The 18203-nt window shown below is 64.5% G+C and overlaps 1 protein-coding gene across 2 annotated transcripts; it reads right to left on the bottom strand.

The window, feature by feature from the left end:
- Positions 1–1217: 1217 nt before the first annotated feature.
- On the bottom strand, positions 1218–16270 carry CHST3 (carbohydrate sulfotransferase 3). 2 transcript variants are annotated; one of them, XM_067299726.1, is made up of 3 exons: positions 16187–16270; positions 6374–6657; positions 1218–5824 (listed from the first exon to the last, which is right to left on the bottom strand). In XM_067299726.1, exons 2-3 carry the CDS (start codon positions 6541–6543, stop codon positions 4576–4578), a joined length of 1419 nt encoding a protein of 472 aa, XP_067155827.1. In that variant the 5' UTR covers positions 6544–6657; positions 16187–16270; the 3' UTR covers positions 1218–4575. The 2 variants fall into 2 exon arrangements, with proteins under 2 accessions (XP_067155827.1, XP_067155828.1); XM_067299727.1 differs by lacking the exon at positions 16187–16270 and adding an exon at positions 7300–7437.
- Positions 16271–18203: the final 1933 nt, after the last annotated feature.

Below are 18203 nucleotides of genomic sequence, written 5' to 3'. Positions count from 1 at the left end.
GGAGCCGTCGGGAGAGCCGCTCCCTCCCCGCCGGCCGGCCAGCCGGCCCCGCGCTCCTCAATGCCGCCTCTGTTCTCCATGCTGCGCCGCGGCCGCCGGCGAGGGACGCGCTCTCGCCAAGGGCCGGCCTCGGCGGAGCCATCCGGGCAGCGCGCTCCCGTGTGCCGCTGCCGCCGCGCGGCGTTGGCTCGCCGGGGTCCCCCGGAAAGGGGGATGGTTTCCCTGCCTTTTTGTCTTATTTATTTATTTATTTATTTATTTACTTATTTCCTCCCCCGCCATCCCTCCTGGCTTGGGGCAGGCGTAGCCACGCGCAAGCTGAGCGTCCGGACCGGGGATTGTTGTTTGCGGCGGCTCCGTGTTAGGCAGCGTTTTCAAACCAGCTGCGTTTTCGAAACAGGCCCCCAAGAGGCTCGTTCTGCAAAACCTCCTGAGCGCCTGCCTGCCTGCCTGCCTGCCTGCGTGAGAGAGGCCGGGCTCGGAGGGACGAGCCGGCAAGCGGTATGCATCTGCCTTTCGTTCTGCCACCCCGCTACGAGCTCGAAAGCCTCTTCAAAGCGCCTTGTTCTCACGGTCGGGGCCCAGGACGTCCCCAAGAATTTGGATCGGCGCCGTTTTGGGGCGTCAGTACGCTGCGACCTGCACAGAAAGCCTCAGCATCTGCTCGTGGCCTAAAACCGGGGCTGCAAATTCCAAGTGCTCCCAAAGTTTTTTTATTTATTTTTTTATTTGTGTATATGCACACACTGCCGGGTTTTGCCTCTCTTGGCCCTACGGAGTGCGCAGATTATCCTTGTGGCAGGGAAAACGTGCGAGGACTGCTGATGCTGCGGTGTGGCTTGTCTGCAAGAAGGGAGAACCCCCTGCTCCTCCGAAGGCGCGAGGAGCTGCCCGGCTGCCTCCAAGCCCCCTTCCACCAACTCCCAGCGCAAAAGCTCTCCCTCCTCCTTCCTGAGCCACGCAACCCGTGCGGCCGGCTTGCTGCTCCTTCCCTTTGCCGGGTCCTGTCCCGTCCCCGGGGCTTCCTTTCCCCTTACGCCCACATGGGTTTTGTTCCCTGCTTTCAGCTTTGTAAGGAACATGGGCCCCTCTCCACTTGGAAACGCCATTGTTTTTCTCCTCCAAAGAAGCTGCTTTTGGCTGTCTTTGTGAAGACAATTGTTATATTTAATTGGCCTCAATGAGGCTTAAGCAAGGAAGAGTAATATTAAGGTGACTGTATTTGAAAAATTGGCTGGGTTTATTGTTTGTGCTTCTGGGACTGAGCAAAATAATGACAATTAGTTGTGCAATTAGGAATGAGGTCAGCGCTGATGGAAGATGCTGGATTGTCAGCCCGACGCAGGGCAATTCCTTGCTGAAGAGCGCTGAAACTTTCCCTCCTCTTCGCCAGTCATGTTCAGGTCAAAAATGAAAGGTCGGTCCCTTCTGCTGAGAGCAGTGATCCCTGGCAGGACACGATGGGCTTCCTAATCCTGGACTCTGTTAAAATGTGCCTCTGGCGTGAAGGTCTGTTAAATGACTCTGCTCCAAAAACCCATGAGACTTGTTGCATGGGTTCAGCAGCAGGGACAGCACAGACGCAGGTGTGTGGCTTGGCTCTCTGAGGGCCGCTGTAACCCAAAATACGCTGGCTTGGGAGTAAAGGCACACACTGCAACGTGCACTAAGAACAGAGTGATTTTAATTCACTGAATACTCGCTGCAGGGGACGGTTCAGCGGCAGGCTATTGCGCAGCGTGGCAAAGACCCAAACCGGCTCTGCTGCTCCAGCAGACCTCAGGTGTGCGTTGCACGCCGGCAGGGGCGGCAGGTGTTTCCGGGGCTGACTCTGCGCGCACCTCAGCTGCTCCGCTTTTAGAAGGCGGGACGGAGGGGCGCGCAGGGCGGCCTCGGCAGCGGGCTCTGCCTCTCGTTCCACATCCTGCCCTCGGGCTTTCCTCCCCGGACGGACGGACGTCACGCTGCTGCCGGGCTGCTGCGGAGACCTATTCACCGCGTACAAATCGCCGCCGCGGAGGCGGATGGGCGCCCGGCGGGGAGGGTCCGCGTTCACGTCTGCGTCTTCCTCGCCGCCGCAAACAGCAAGGGGGCGAATATCAAAGAGACAGGAGATGCTTTGGATTCTGCTCCGTTGTACTCTTTCTCTCTTTTTAATTAAATAAGTCAAGGAAACCGCCTTCCGGCAAGGCGCGCGAGGCCGCTGCGAGCCCGCGCCGGGGGGCGAACAGCAGGGAAACGTCCCCGGGAGAAGGGCGAAAGGCTGGGCGCTGCGTCGCGCGCCCCGAGCGAGCGCCCCGATGCTTTCTGCAGCGGCCCCCGTTGCGGCGAGCGAGGGCGTTGCGTGCGGCCGGGCCGGCAGCGGCCTCCGGGCAGAGCGGCGCGTTGGAGCCTAGGTCCGGCGTGAGCGGACAGACCCGGGGGGGCTGCGAGACCCGCCACAACCCGGCACTTAGTTTTGAAACCAAAATCCCGCCACCTCCGCTTGGAGTGTCTCTCTGCTTCTTTGCCGCTCTGATTTTTGGGTTTAGCTCTGACTCCTGACATGTTTCCCCTTTTTTTCGTAGAATAAATAAATAAATTTGCCTTGCAGTTGCCACTGTTAAAGCCTCCGTTCTCCAAGTGATTTTGCACAGGGCAGGCGTTGGCAGCATCTTCCTTGCAAGGAAAAAAAAAAAAAAACCAACCCCCCCAAACCAACTTTGAAAAGCACCAGAACCCCCCAAACCGCCTCATTTCTTTGTAGCCAGAGGGCTGGCTGGGCAAGGCGACCCCGGCGCGGTGCCAGGACAATTCCCAGCCCTGGGCTGGTGAAGGCGTTAAACCACCAAGGCCTTTTGGGTCCAGGTCCTTGTGTATTGGGGCCAGTTCAGGAAAGCTGCCCTTCTTGGGGCAGCGCGGACCTCAGCACCTGGACTTGGCTGTGCTCGCGTATAAAGCTGTATTTATTTCCCTGCTTTAAGACAGGCTTCCCTTTAGTGGCAGCTCTTTAGGGGAAAAGCCAGGGAAGGCAGAGCGCGAGAGGGACTCCTGTCGGACAGTATCTTGTGGACAGCTCGGGAGGGCTTCAACGCATGCTTCAAATATGTCCGTGCCAATAAAAGCCACTGGCATGGTTTTGGGGTCTGGAGGAAAAACGGTTTTCTGATTTTTTTTTCCCCCTCAGCCATCTCAAGGTTGCAGTATCTGCATTTATGGCCTGATTCGGGAAAGTACTTGAGCATGTGCTTAGGTTCTGTCCAAAAATTAAGTGTGCACTCAATTTCTTTTCTAAATAAGGAGGCTTTCCTGAATTGGGCGACCCAATCTCATAGAACTGGAATGCAAATGGGGACGGGTATAAGACAGTATTAAACACTAAAGAGATGAAAAATGACCGGGGGCTTCAGGAACCGTGGGAGGTGTCGTGAACTATATAGTAATTCCAAAATCCCAGAGGTTGCGGGGTGCGACATTTCAAAATTCGGAGGGTACAGCATGGTTTTCACAAGAGCTCCCCCTCCAGGCTGCAAAAACCTCCCCCCAAATGCCCTCTTTGGAGGATGGAGGTGCTTGGCTCTGCCTTTTGATCCTTCTGCACTTCTCTCAACAATAAACAGCTCGCTAAAAAAAGAAGGTGGTACCATTTAAACCGTTGCGTGGGCCCAGAGTTTAGGTCTTGGCAGGGGCAGGCTGGGTGGGGTTGCCGGCCTTGCCGTTAATAAACGCCCGCACGGCTATTTTAAGCCCTCCCGCGGGAGCGCGTCTGGTTTGGCTTTGGTGTTCCTGCAGCCTCGACAGCGCCGCAGCCCCGCGCAGCTGCCTCCCGCCGAACCGATCCCGGTGCGAAACCCGGCTGCGCAACCCCAAAGGCACAGACCGGCAGCGGCGGCCTTCGGCGGCGTTCCTGCTCCCCCGGGGCCGGCTCTGCTGGTGGCTCGGGGAAAGGGCCCCGGGGAGCCGCCGCGTTGGGGCTTTGGTTGGTTTTTATAGATTGGGGGGCGCTTGTCTCCTCTTCGCATCGTTCCCGACGGGGGCGCGAGGGGCAACGCGTGGAGGTGCTCAGCGCCATCGCCCTCCGTTCGCCTCCGTCCTCCTCTTCCTCGCTCAGGGGACCCGGACCGTCTGCAGCCGGACGCGAGCCGTGGCCGTGGCCCTGGCGAGAAGAAGCCGCCGTCGCCCCGCGGAGACGTTGCTCCAGGAGGCCCTGCGGGACCGCCGCGCCGCTGAGCAGGTCCCGCGTTCGGGCGCGGGAGCGCTTGGCTGAGCCAGGAGGCTCCGTCCGGCTCCGGTTCCCTGCTGCCGGCGATGTCCCCCCCCCCCCCCCCGGCAGACGAGGGGGGGTCTAAAGGGGGTGCTGGGCCCCAAGGTCAGTCTTTGGTGCAGACGTGCCGCCGCGCCGGGAGCTGGGGCACGGGAGCGGCGATGCCCCGGGCCAGCCGGGGAGCCCCGTTTCGGAGGGCGATCGGCCCAGGCGTCCCCTGGGGCCTCGGCACCTGGGGGCAGGGACACGCGCGGCGCGGCGCGGCGCGGCACGGCACGCTCGCGCGGCCCGCTTGCCGTCCCTCGGTGGGCTTCGGAGCGGGGCGCGGGCGCCTACGTGACCCAGGAGGCCCGCGTCTCCTCCAGCAGGCTGAGCGAGCGGTTCGTGAGCGCCTCGGGGCTGCCGGCCAGCTTGTAGCCGAAGAGGCGCATGGCCGGCGCGCAGGCGTTCTGCACCACCTGCGCCAGCTTGAAGGGGATGCTGAAGCGCCACTTCTCAAACTGCTCCGAGGAGTTCTTCTGCGTGGAGTAGATGCCGCTGCTGTCCTGCGGCGCCTGCGTGTTCTTGCCGATCCACTCCTCCACCTGCGGCGTGAGGCTGATGCCGGCGAAGCGGTACATCTCCTTGGCCTTCCGCAGGGGCGAGCGGGCGATGTCCTCGTAGCGCACCAGCATGTAGCGGCCCCGCAGCCAGGCCGGCCGCCGCAGCCCCAGCTCGGCCGACAGGCGGATGCTCTCGCAGTTGCCCCGCAGCCGCTGCACCTCGTCCTCGTCGAGCGGGGCCGCCCCCTCCGAGGCCCACTTCTTCCAGGTCTCGTACTTGCCCGAGAAGGCCACCATGCGGGAGGCCAGCACGGCCCGGGGGTCCCGCACCAGCTGGATGATGCGCATGTCCAGCCGGGGGTCCTCCACCAGCGGCTGCAGGAACTCCAGCTGCCGGATGCGCACCGTCTTCAGCGCCAGGTGCTCCTTGCGCCGGCAGGCCTCGGCCGCCAGCGTCACGTTCAGGGGGCCGCAGCGGCGGTTCTTGCAGTGGTACTTCTCGAAGACCTTCTTCACGTAGGGCGTGCAGACGGGCTCCTCGCAGAGCGAGCGGCTGGAGCCCCGCCGAAACATGAAGGGCGTCAGGTGGCCCTCGGGCACCGGGGAGATGAAGCTCTCCAGGATGTAGAGGTCGCAGAGGAAGAGCTGCTTGAGCACATCCCTGTAGACGAGGGCCGACCCCACGGCGTTGGCCCCCCCCGGCTCGAAGGTCACCGTCCTCTCGATGTGCCACAGCGGCTCGAAGAGGTAGAAGATGTTGCCCTGCTGGTTGAAGAACTCGCCGACGAAGGAGGAGCCCGTGCGGGTGGTGGCCATCAGCAGCACGTGCCGCCGGGGCCCGGGGCCGGGCGTCCCCGCCGGCTCCCGGCCCCCGCTCAGCTCCAGGGTGACGTTGCGCAGGCGGGTCCTGAGCCGCGAGAAGGCGGCGTCCAGCTCGCGGAGCGACTCGAGGGAGCCGTTCTCGGCCGGCGCCGGGCTGGCCTCCGTGCCGTTGGCCTCCGCCAGCGACTGCGGCGACTGCTTCAGCTTGTCCGACACCCTGCGGGCGACGAGCAGAGCGTGGGCAAGAGCCCCCGAAGGTGCAAGCCCGCCCGCCCGCCCGCCCGCTCCGTTACGCCTCCCTCCGCCTGGGGACACGGTGGGGGACCGGGGCTGGGGGCACGCGCTCTCGGCAGCTGCGGCAGCGAGGAGGAGGAAGAGCCCGCTGCTAAAGCGAAATCCTGCTCCGCGGAGGCGCCCGTGGGAAGGACGCGACACGGCAGGGCCACCGCGGCAGTGGGGCAGGGAGGCAAAGGTCCAAACGGACGGAAAAGAGGGAAGACGCGAGGCGCCCCGGAGGTACTCCCTGCAGAGGCTGCGGATCGCCTCTCCCCGCAGCGCCAAGGAAGCAACGCGGTGTTGAGCCCCAGCTGACCGCAGGCTTTGCGAGCCTCACTGGCAGCCTTCATGCACGGGGACAGGGGCCGAACCGCGTGCCGGCTGACAGCCGCGAGAGACCGGGGTAAAAGCAGGGGTGGCCTAGGGGTGCCCCGAGCGGCTGAGCGCTTCCCTCCCGGCGCAGCAAGGACCTGCTCTCCCCTCTTCCTACCTCGAGATGAAATTGTTCTCCTTCTCGATAATGACAAGCCCTACGACAAACACCAGGAGAACGGCGTACTTGCTCCTCATTCTCAGGCAGTGCAACACGTCCCGGAAATCCTGGGGCAAAGCGTATCTTCTTTCCATGGGGAGACGCTGAAGAAGCCGAGACGTCTGCATCCGTGGAAAGTCCCTGCGCTCCTCAGAGGAGCTCCTCTCCCAGCGCCCGGTGTCCTGGGCTATCTAGGAGGCATCTTCTGCTCCTCAGCATCGCTTCCCAGGGCTGCCCTTGGCCTGCAGGGAGAGGAGGAGGAGTTAGCGCCCGTGCACATCCCACGTTTAGATAGCTGTGTTGAAGGTGGCCCAGGGCAAAAAGGGCAAAAGGGCTGTTTGGCTTTTTTCCTAATAACCCTCGGTCTCCTGAGCAAGGGGGAGTGCATCTACCCTGCCTTCAGCTGGCACAAAGTCCGGGGTGCCGGCGAAGATAGTCACCTGGGGTCCCGCATGGCCAAGGGAGAGAGGAGGGCTCTGCAACAGGTCCGGCCATGGGTGTCTTCTCTCGCCTGACGGACGGCCTGCCTACGGGAAGGTGCAGGACCGGTGGATGGGGATCCGCGGGCTAAGCCCGCCCGCACGGCAGCACCCCGCGTGCCGCAAATACGCCGCTCTCCGACGCCCGAAGAGGGCGGCCCCAGCAACATCTGCCGCTCTCCACATCTGGAGAGCCGTAGCCTGCCTCGGGAGCCGGCAGGCAATTCCCGTTTGCTGTACGAACAAGGGCTCGAGCAATAAAAACGCAGGGCGGTGGGCGGGGGCTGCTCCTTACGGCTCCCAGCCCGCCGGCGCCGAGCAGCTGCCGGCAGCACCCGTCGGCCGCTCCCCCTCCCGCCTCCCCGGCCCCGAAACGAAGCCGCGAGACAAGACCCCTTCCCGCACCTCCTCGGGGCGGCCTGCGCCGAGCCGCCGCCGCCAGCTCTGAAACCCAATCCCCTCGGCTGTCGGAGCCCGGCTCGCCACCGGCAGCTGCTCGCTCGCAGCCCAGCGAGATGCGCGCGCCCCGCCGCCGCCGCCGCCGCTGCCGCCGCTGCCAAGCCTGGCCCCGGGCGGGCTGTTTTGCAAACGCTGGAATTCCTGCCCCACCGCATAGGCTTGCAGCCCGGCGCTGCCCGTCGAGCTGGAGGGCCCAGCGCGTTACTTCCGTTCTCTTTCCTGGAGGCGTTCGCAGAGTCGCAGCCGCCGAAGCGAAAGCAGGAAGGCTCCCGAGAGCGAAAGCGCGCAGGCGAGGGGCGCCTTCGGCAGCGGCCGCCCCGGCCGCCAGCGCGGGGCTCGGCTCCGCCACGGGGCTCGTGCCCGCGGAGGCGGGAGGGCTGGCGGGCAAAGCCGCCCGCGGCGACGTCTCCTCCGAGGGCTGGGAACTGCTCTCCTCCGCAGGAGGGATCGGCCGGCAGCCGGCCCTTTGGACCCCGGGCTAAGGCAGGCGACGGTCCTCCTCCACCCTGGTTTCTCCTCCTCCGCGCCGAGTGCTCCTCCTCCGCACCGGCTCCTCCGGCCACGTGGCTCTGCGGAGAAGCCGGAGGCGCGAGCCGCGTTCCCCTTGGAGCTCAAGGCACTCTGCTCCGTCCCCGCAGCACGGGGTCGGGGGGGGGGGATTTAAATAAAAGTCCCTGCGTTGAACAGGTTTCTCTTTTAGGGCTGGCTGCTCAGGGGCTTGTGGTGACTGCCTTGGATGGCTGGCGGAGAATGGGAATCGGATGCTGCTCTTTGGGAAGATTCCTTCCTGTTCCCACCCGCTTTGCGGTGATATAAATATTGAGACTGAGGATGGGGAAACAGATAAGGCAGGGCAAAGTTAGGCTTACGGCGGGGGAAGTTGCCCTCCAAACAACCCCAAAACGGCCCAGAAACTTCCTGCTGCTGTTTCCAGCCATTCTGAGCCATCACTTCTTGCGTAAGTGTTTCCCTAGGGAAAACAGGAGCTGTCTTTAGAGAGGGAAGCATCCTCCTGCAGGGACTCCTGGCTAGGGTTTAACATGCACTTACGTGCCTGCTGAACAGCTGGGAAGGACGGCTCGTAACCGGCTACGGGAAAGACGCCAGTCCCGGGTCGATCTCCTCCGCGCGAGCCCGTCTCGTTCGGTGGCACTTTGCGACAGGGTGACGGGCCGAGCCGCCCCGCGGCAGCGGTGGGTTGGGAAGCGGCACCCGGGCGCGACGGCGCTGGCCCTGCCGGGGCGGCGGAGGTGCCCACGCCGATGGCCTGGATCCGTTTTCAGATAAACGAAAATAAAACGAAGGGACTCCGCCGGGGACGCGCGTGCCGGAGGCTCCTCCCGGCAGCGCCCTGCGCAGCCGGAGCGGCGGCTGCGATTTGGCACCGTCGCCCGCGCGGCTTTGCTCCCCGCGGGGCAGAGGAGGGAAGGGCGAGAGCCCGGGCGCTCGCGGGAAACCCAGCCTCCCAGCCGCCGGTTGTTTCCCCGCTTCGTTTTTTCAGCTCCGCCATCAAGCCAGCCCGGATGACGACGCAATCAAAAGGACGAGGCTGGAAGAGGAGCGGAGCGGCGGTGGCTCGCCGAGGCAGGCTGGCCCCCCCCCCGGCTCCGGCCCCGCTCGCGGGCACCCATGCGGCGGGTTCCCGGGGCCAGGCCGGGGCGCTTGGGTGGCTCCAAATAACCAGGCCTGGGGAGCTCTTCCCGGGCGTGCGCTAAACGAGAAGCATCTGTTTCGCTCTTGCTGCCGCTATTTAATCCATCGTGGGCCTGCAACTCCCTGCTGGGTGGAAGGAGCCCTGTGCCCCCAGCACCTGTGCTGCGCTTGCAGCACGCCAGTGCCCTGCACCTTGCCCCTGGGTGACCGATGCCGAAATTACAGAAATTGCGTGTGCCACCTTGAAGCGATACAAGACAGCTTGCTCCGCAGAGATGAGGAGCGAGCCCAGCAAACAGGTATTGCGTGTGTCAGTCCGGTGGGCCTGTGCTCTCCTGTGTGCTTTCCAAGCTGCCTGGCGTGTCCTCTGCTCGGCTGGGAGCTGAACTGCAACACCCTCATGAGAGCAGGGGTCTGCTCCTCTGTGCCTCCTCCCTTGTCCCCCCTGCCCTTCCCAGAGGGGTTTATTTCTCCTGCTGTTGTTTGAGGTGCTTTTTCTCCACCTGATTTCTAGGTTGCGACCTCTGGTTCCAGGTTGCAACTTCATGCATCCAGGATTGTCCAGGGACAGCAGCAGTCGGAGACTCTAGTGGGCTGAGGCTGTGGATGCAGCAACGTCTGGGACCGGCTTGATGCACAACACTACGGAAAGGCTCTTTGTAGGAAAATGGTGTGAGATAAAATCATTACATTCTTTAGCGAAGCAGAGCCTCCCTCGAAGCACCCCACAGTTAAGGCTGCAGTCTGGTAGATGTCATGTTTCTCCAGCACATGCGATTTTATTTGCATTTAACACTTACTGGTACTTGTTACTTAGCTGGTTGTTTGCATGGCTTGTGTTATTGCCAAGTGAATGAGGCTGTTTGCTCTTCGTGGCTTCTTGGCCAGACTTTCTGTGACTCAGGGAAAGTCTGTTTAGCTTTGGTTTGGCTCAGGCAAACGGAGCGGACTCACGCAGGCTGTCCTGCTCCTGCTCTCGGTATCTACTTTGAAGGGCGAAGGAGGTGAGCCCTGGAGCGCCCTGTCCTCCGAGGAGCCGCCGGGTCCTGCTGGAGAGGAGATGCCCCCGGCTAAGCCGCAGTAGCCCTGGCCCTCGGCAGGGTGGGGACGGGCGGAACGCTGCCAGGCTTTGCGTCACGCAGAAAACTCTCGAGCACGATCGGTTGCCAAAATACACGGTTTTCATGCCGGCTATCAGCTGGCACTCGCTATATGTCCTTCCTGCTGGGATGGGGACACAACCTCTGGAGCGCAAAGGAGGAGACCGGCTGAGAGGGAAGGGGCTGGCACCGGTGGGGGGAAGGAACAGCAGAGGAAAAGGGAGAGGCGCAGAGATCGGGGATGCGTTCGGAGGTGCGAACGGAGGAGGAGGAGGAGGATTTCACGGCTCCGTCTGTCCTAGCACACCAGATTGCCAGGGAATGCCCCCGTGGGAGTTTGCTGCTTGCTGCTTAGAAGCAGCAGCTGTCCCCCATCCGCAGCGGTACCGAAACCCCGCTGCCGCACAAACCACGGGAGCGACGAGCACTCGCGGCCTTGGCAAAGCCTGCCGGGGAAGAGCCTTTCGCAACACGGGACGAAGCGATCACGCTCGGTCTCTACGTCGCCTGGGGGGGGGGGGGGAAGGCACATAGCAATGCGAGATGAGACGCGGGTGAGCCCGGGACCCGGCCCCTTCGGCCACGGCTGCGCCCCGGGCCGCCCGCAGCAGGATGCTCGGCGCCTGCCTCGCTTCGGAGCAGGCCGGTTGCGCGACTGCGGCTTTTGAGAGCCTATTTTCGAGGGTACTAACCAGACGAACCGTGTCGGGCTCGGGAATACCCCCCCCAGGCCAGGAATGGCTGGAGGAGCGCCCGCAGGCGGTGCGGGCCCTTTCCCCGCTCCGACGCTCGCCCCGCCGGGAAGGCGCCTGCCCCCGCCGGGATTTCCTTCCCGCGGTGACGGGGCGCCGGGGCGGCCGGAGCGCCGAGGAGCCCCGCGCGCACCCGTGTGTGTTTAAGGCCTCGCCGGTGCCGTTTGTCAGCACGCCGCTCGGGACGCGTGCCTTCCAGTGCTCCGACTCGGCGTTTCCCCGGCCGTAAAGCTTCCAGGGTCCCGCTCGGCGTCGGCGCGATGACAGAACTTGTCGGAGCATCTGAGCGGCCGAGAAAAGAAATAAAATATACAAAGCCCTCGGAGCAGTGCCACATCGCTCGGCGCTGCTGCGGCGCCTGCAAGCCCTTCGGAGCCTCCACCTTTTGCACTGTGAAAGACAGATATATTTGGGGCTGATGGCATCACCCGCTTGAAGTGTAGAGGCAGCGAGCTGGGAGCCCCGGAGTGCCGGGAAAAGGCAGCGGAGTAACCCGGCGCCATCCGTGCTCCCTGAAGGCTTGGGCAGCGGGCAAGGTGTCCCCAGGCGCCCGGAGCAAAGGCGCAGGCAGGGAAAAGGTGCACAAATGTTTGCTCAGATAAAATTCCCCCCTTCCGATCCCTTCTGGCTTTGCGTGGCTCTCGCGCTTGCTTCTGGCGCGCTGCTGCAGCGGAGAGGCGGCTGGCAGAGGACGCCGACGGCGCGGCCGGGCAGGAGCCAGGAGCCCCTCCAGGGGAAGGGACGGCGGAGAGAGGGATGGCCGGGCGGCGCGGCGGCCCTGCTCCCGGCCCGGCTGGAGCAGAGGGGGTGCTGAAGGCAGCGCGGCTGTGGCACGGCTCCAGCGAGCACAGCGGCTCCAAGCTTGCGTTTCCCAACCGCTTCCCGGACAAGAAAAATGACGGGGCTCTGCGCGTCGCAGGCTGCGGCTCCCAGCCCTCGTCCCCAGCGTGCGGCTGCGCCGAGGAGCAACGCCGGACTTGCCCGCGGCATCTCCTCCGGGCTCGGGGAGGAAGAGGAGGCAGTCCCTGGGCCGTCAGGCCTCACCGCGAATACGCTTGCACCCTGCCGGGGAGACGTGCGCCAGCCCGGCGCCGCCGCTCATCCGTGCCCAGGAGGGAGCCGCGGCGCCCGCTGAGGCTGCCGGGGCGGCTCGCCGCCCGAAAGGCCTCCCTCGCCGGGGAGCACGGCGCCGAAAGGAAGCCCGGTGCCGGCCGAGGCCGTGGCGGAGTCACAAGCGGCTCATTGTTCGCAGGAACAGAGGGGCTCTGTGCGCCCGTGAGCGCGGCCCGCCACCACCACCGTGCTCCTCCGAGCGGCGCTCCGGCCTCGGTGCCCGCGCGGGGGTCACCGGCCCCGCTGCGCGCTTCCTTGCTCGCGGCAGCGAGGAGACGTGTCGCTGCGGCGGCCGGGAGGAGAGCGTTTGCCGTCGTCCGCAGGCAGCAAACGGGCTGCGCTTCCCCCCCCCCCCCCCCCCGCACCCCGAGCTCGAGGGCCGCGCGGGCGGATCGCGCAGGGGACGGCGGCTGTGGGCGCCCGCGCTGCCTCTCCCGTCCCGCGCCGCACCCTTGCAGCTGACCTTGCTGCCGCCGAGACGGCGGGGAGGTTTCGAAAGCCCCAGGCAACGAACCAGCCTGTTTTCCGTGCAAGCGGATGTCGGGATGGCTCCCGTCCTGCGCACCCAACCCAATGGGCAGGGGCCTGTCGCGCGGCGGCAGCAAGCGCTGCCTTGGTCCAGCTCGCGCCGACTCGCTCCCTCGGCAGCAGGCGTCCGGCGGTCGCTGCCCTGCTACTCTGCGTGTCCGGGAGCAAACTGAGATAACCTCCAGCAGCACTAAAATTAGACGCCCCAGAGCAACGCGCACGTGGCCGGGGGATCGTCGCTGGGGCTGTTCCCGGCCTCTTCCCATAACGCAGGCCCAAAATGCTTTCTGTTTCGGCAAGGGCGGCTGCGATTCCCACTGCCGAGATGATAAAAGACCTCACAAATTTCCCAGCGGAGTCGGAGAGAGCCAGGGGCTTTTTCTGTTTGGTGGTTGTGGGGGTTTTTGTTCCCACGCAAAGCTGCTTGCGTGGACATCTGCTGCCGCTAGCGAGTTAGCTTAACCCTGCTGGAGCACGAAGGAGGGAGGGAGGCAGCAAGCCCTGAGCAAACCTGGAGGGCAAAACCCCCAAAACCGAGCTCCTGTACTCCTCCTGCTCCCGACCTCCCGGCCGGGCCGGCCTTGGGAGCCGCGCAGCAGGCGCGTCCCTCTTCCCGCCATCGCGGAGCGAGTTCGACGCCGCCCCGGGTTTCCCCCGAGCCGTTCCAGCGCGGCGGCGATCGGCGGCAGCTGTGCGGGACGCGGCCCCTCGCCAGCCGGCTGCGCCATGCGGGGAGGGACCCCGCGCTGCCGTCCCGTCCTGCTGCGCCGGGCCACTCTCGGGCGGCCCCAGCCGGAGAGGCTGCCTGAGCTTTTTTTCATTTTTGCCTTAAAAATAACATGTGTATGTGCAAGTTAAAAAAAGGAAGAGATGTCACCTCCTACGGTGTTTATAAAGTTGCCTGGAATAGCCCCAAGCCTCATCCAAATAAAAACCAGCGCTTCCTTGGAAACTGCCCGTCAGAGGAGAGAGCTGGGACTAAAAGTCCCTCTGTCCCTCGGGCAGGGACGCGGCGGCGGGGCCTGGATGCGGCCCCGGCTCAGGGCGCCGCTGCGTCGTGCCCGCTCTGCCCGCTGCCGCTTCCCCGGACGTCGTGTGTCCGCTCGCCCCCAGGCGCTTCGAGGGCCGCAGAAGCACGGTGCCCCGCTGCCCTCTTAAACTAAGCACGCGGGGAAAGGGAGATCCCTCGGGAAAAGTCCATCTTTCTGCCGGTGCCCTGGTGTTTCAGCTCTTCGTCCCTTCTGCTTTTCCCCCAGGAAACCCCACCGAAATCAGACGCCCAGTATTGTTTTCCCGCTGTAGTGACTTGCGCCCCGAGCCCAGCTGTGACGGTGGATGCTCTGCACCTTGCTAGAGATCGTCTGGTGCCGTCTGAGTCCCAGTGGGACTTTCACGGCCATCAGCCCTGGGGTTGGGATTAAAACGTGTACACTTGGAGCTGCAACGTGCTGCGCTGCACGCTGGGGACCTGCCCTCGGTGGCTTTAGGGGACGAGAAGCAAGTCGTGACCGGTGAAGTTAGCTAACAAATTTGTGCGCGACTTTCTGAAGGCTGCTGATATCAGTGGGGTTTTCCAGCACCACCCGAAGCGAAGGAGTGTGAGCAAACACACCGCCCGGCCGGCGTTCAGCCAACAAACCCAGCCCGGGATGACACGAGCCTGCACCACGGGCCGGCTCCTGCTGCGGGAACGAGGGGGCTCCCCAGCCAGGCGGGCTCCCGCTCGCGGGGCTCGGTGGCCTCCGCTCCGCAAGAGCCGAGGACGGGCTGCAAGGCGCAGCCCCTCTCCAGGGCTTGCCCAGGGGGAGACAGCATCCCCCAGGCCCGCGCGCGCCCCCAGCCCAGCGCCCCAACCGGCGCCCTGCGGACCACCGAGGCGGGCGAGGGGACCGCTGCCCTGCAGAAGGCAGCGCGGCCCCGCTTGGCGGCAGCCCAGGCGGCCCCGGGAGAGGGGCGCAGCGCTGTTTGCTCAGCGCCGGCCGGCCGGCACAACGCTGGCTGCTGTGCGCGCCTTCCTCCCCGCTTCGCCCCCCGGCCGCGCCGGGAACCGCGAATGCCTGTCTCCGCTTCAATGAGTCCTTTCTCTGGGGCGCGGACGCCGTGCGCGGCCTCGCCGTCCCTCCCGCAGCCCCGCGCTCCTTCTCCGTGCCGCTCCACGCTGCTCTGCAGCTTCCCGGTGGCTTGGAAACTCCTCCGCCAATCCCACCCCGACGAGCAGGGACACTGCTAACTCCGTGCCCTGCTCCGCGCCGGTGCTGCTCCGAGGCGCGAGCAGCGTGCAGCCCTCCAGGTACCTCCGGGAAGGGCTGGCAGTGAGTGGCAGTGCTTGAAAAACAGACAATTCCTGCTAGAAAAGAAACGTGTTACCCTGCCCTTGGGAAACCGCAGGGGGGACTGCAGAACATGCCTGGGTCCTCCCAGCACAGGAAAAGCGGTGCCTGAAAACTAGTCCTGAACCAAAGCAAGGCAGCAGATGTGGGAGTATCGCAGAGCTAAACCCCTGTTCTGTCAGCAGGGGCTCCGGAGCCACAAATCACTAAAAGTGAAAAACGACACGCAGCATCTCCCGGGGCCCCTCTCCTTGCCCGGGCGACTGAAGCGGCCAGGCTCACCTCCGGTGCTTTAAATGCACAGGGACCTGTCCTCCCGCTGGTGAATGAGGGGTTTATGTGGGCAGCTCCTCTGAACGCCGTCAGGAATCATATACTGAAATCCCCCCGGTTCTGAGCAGACGGTGCCCACAGGGCCCTTTCTCCACCTCCGTCTGGCTACAGTAACCGGCTAATTCAGCAGCAGCCAGCACTTTCCTCTCTGTGCCTGAAGTCCACGGGATGCAGGCGGGCAGAGATGCTCATGCTCCACCAGGAAACCCTGTGGCACCCGGCGCTTCCCTGCAGAGCGGGACCCGCCACGCGCCCGGCTGCCCGAGCGGCTCGCGGGCAGGACGGGAAGCGGCTGAGGAGAACTTTCCAATGCTCCCGAGCAGGGACCGACACGGCGGATGATGCAATTCCAGGATAGCTGCGAGCAAGTCTTTTTCTCAAACCAGCACACATTTCTCTCCGCTCAGTGTTAAAGCAGGAGAGCTTGTCCTTAATTTTTTTTCTCTCTCTCCCCCCCCCTTTTTTTTTTTTTGTTCTTTTCTAAAAAAAGCAGCCGGCAGAGCTCCCCGGACGGTCATGTGCTAGAAGGACTTTCTCCCCCGAGGACCGAGTTTGGATCCGACTGCACCCGCCGCCGGCGGGGAGGCATTTCCCGAGCCGCCCGCGGGCGCGGCGCGGCGCGGAGGGGAGAGGAGAGGAGGGAGCGGGCGGCGGCGGCGCCGGGGCCGGGGCCGGGGCCGGGGCGCCCCGCACGGAGACAAAGGAGCGGCCGAGGCCGGAGCGAGGGAGCGAGGGAGCGAGGGAGGGAGCGAGGGAGCGAGGGAGGGAGACACAAAGGAGCCGGCGCCTCTCGGCAGCCGCCTCGGCGGGGCGGCGGTGCAGCCGCACGGACCCGCCGCCCGCGGAGGCAGGGAGGGAGGGAGGGAGGGGGGGGGTGTCTGCCCGCCGGTGCCCCCCGCCGCCCGCCCAACTTCCCGCAACTCCGCGCCGCCGCGGGCAGGCCCGACCCCCGCCCCGGCCCTCCCGCCGTCCCGGCGGAGCCCGCGGCGCCCGGCTCCATCGCTCCCGGTGCCGCCGCACCTACCCGGCGGCGGCTGCTCGGCGGGGCGCGCTCGCCTGCTCCCGGCGCGCGGCAGGAGGGAGGCAGCGGGGTCCCCCTGCTTCTCTTCACGGCGCTGTCATCCTGCCTGCCTGCCTGCCTGCCTGCCTCCTTCCTTCCTTCCTTCCTCCCTCCCGGGGCGGCGGCGGGGGGAGCGGTCCCGGGGCGGAGCCGCGCCGCGCCCCCGGCCGCCCCCCGCCGCCGGGCTCGGGCCGGGGGCTGCGCAGAGCCGCCCGCCCCCAGCGGGCCGGGCCGGGCCGGGCCGCTCGGGGCTTTGTCCCGGCCGCCGCCGCGCCTGGGGCCACCCGGCCCCGCCGCTGGGCTGCCGCCGTCGGGAAACGGGCTCCCCGCGGCTGCGCCCACCCTGCCGCGGCCCCGCTCACGCCCGCTGCCTCCTGGCCGCCCACCGCGTGCAGGACCCGGCTGCGCCTCCTGGACGAGCCCCCCGCGGGCACGGCGAGCTCCTCTTCCTCAGCCCCCGCTAAAACCGCCCTGGGCGTCAAAGCGCTCGAGCCGGCCAGGGGTCCGAAACAGCAGCAGCAGCAGCAGCAGCAGTCGCCTTTCTCCCAGCATCGCTGAACTCGGTTTTCTCCCCGTCCAGTGGCTGCAGGGGGCTTGTCCCCCACCATGGCCGTGCTCTGCCCTGCGCGCGCTGGGCCGCGCGGACGTACGTGCGGGTGAGCATGTGTGTGCCCAAGGCACGGGCAGCCACGCGGGCCTTCGTGACGCACCTGCCGGCCGGGGTGGAAGCAGGGCCCGGCCTGCCCCCTCGCCCTCTCCCCGGGGCAGGTCAGACGCAGCGACCGTTTCCTGCCACACGCGTCCACCCGCGTGGCTGCTAAACACGCGCGGCACGCACCCCGGCGCGAGCAGCGATATCCGCGCGACGAGCAGCCCAGACAGGAAATTCGCTCGTCGCCACTGCTGTCACTGCATCGCCCGTTCTCAGTGCGCTCCTTCAGCTCCCACCTTTCATCTGGATTCGTGCGTGTGCGATTCAGTATCTCAGACACAGCCTCTGCCTGCCCCATCCGAATTTTTCCAACGCACAGCTCAGGACAGGCAAGATTTAAGGTCTGAAGCAGCACGAGCTTTTCTGAATGTAAACATGTCCCTGCCCAGCAGGGCAGGGAGCAAGAGTTTCTTATCGCAAGCGGCCCAGGAGCCTCCTGTTGAGGGACGCAGAGACTATTCCTATCCCTGCAGAGCCGACTTACGAGCCGTAACGTTCAATTGTATAGAAAGGGCTATTCTGGCCCATGTGCAAAAATTTGTACGGCTGCCTCAGAGCTCTGCAATATTACACTCAGAGGAGCTAAAAGGCATCTGGCTTTGCAGGCAGAAAGATCCAAAAAATATTCCCCATAAAACATTTCAGCCCTTTTTAACATTCCTAGAATAGTTTTTCAGCTACACATGTGGCACACGCAAAAAATGCAGGTTTTATTGGCACTCGTGTGATGACCTGCATAACTTGTTAGTGGCTTCCTCTTACTGAAGGTAATGTACATGGATTTACGCGTGCGATGCCAGCGTGCATGCTTTTAGGAAGAGTGGGTGCGTGTAAATGTAGATGTGTGTACATATGTGCAGACATATATAAATGCGGGGGTGTTGTGGATCTGCTGCTGTTGCTCGGAGGTATGTGGGGCTGGTGGAGCTGTTCATTTACAAACGTTAACGTAGGAGAGCCGCAGGACAATGTTTTATGGGATAGTCTCCGTCCAGCAATGAGTGGCTATTAGCTGAGCACTAACCTCATTTTCCAGGAAGCTGATCCCAAAATGGGAAGTACCTTATTTTTAAAAGGCTCCTTTTATTGGTGGAGAATGGCAGGATGTTTCCACATCTTTCGGCAAGCGGCTTCCCCAGGCTTCTCCGGCCCCCATTCCTCCACCACACCCACTGGCATCTGCTGCCGCTGCCGCTTTTCATTCATGGTCTGCCTGCCTTGCCGGAGCGGCTGAGCACATTCACTGCACACAGCCTTGCGCTTCTGGTG

Source organism: Apteryx mantelli, chromosome 7, assembly GCF_036417845.1.
Source record: "Apteryx mantelli isolate bAptMan1 chromosome 7, bAptMan1.hap1, whole genome shotgun sequence".
In the NCBI taxonomy this organism is placed as follows: domain Eukaryota; kingdom Metazoa; phylum Chordata; class Aves; order Apterygiformes; family Apterygidae; genus Apteryx; species Apteryx mantelli.
This window is presented reverse-complemented; position numbering and strand designations above follow the sequence as displayed.

What these genes read in the sequence shown, in the direction of transcription:
- CHST3 (XM_067299726.1), bottom strand. Translation starts at nt 6,543, where the DNA reads ATGCAGACGTCTCGGCTTCTTCAGCGTCTCCCCATGGAAAGAAGATAC. An exon ending in GAGAACAATTTCATCTCGAG is followed by an intron (nt 5,825 to 6,373) that starts GTAGGAAGAGGG and finishes CGTCGCCCGCAG; the next exon opens with GGTGTCGGACAAGCTGAAGC.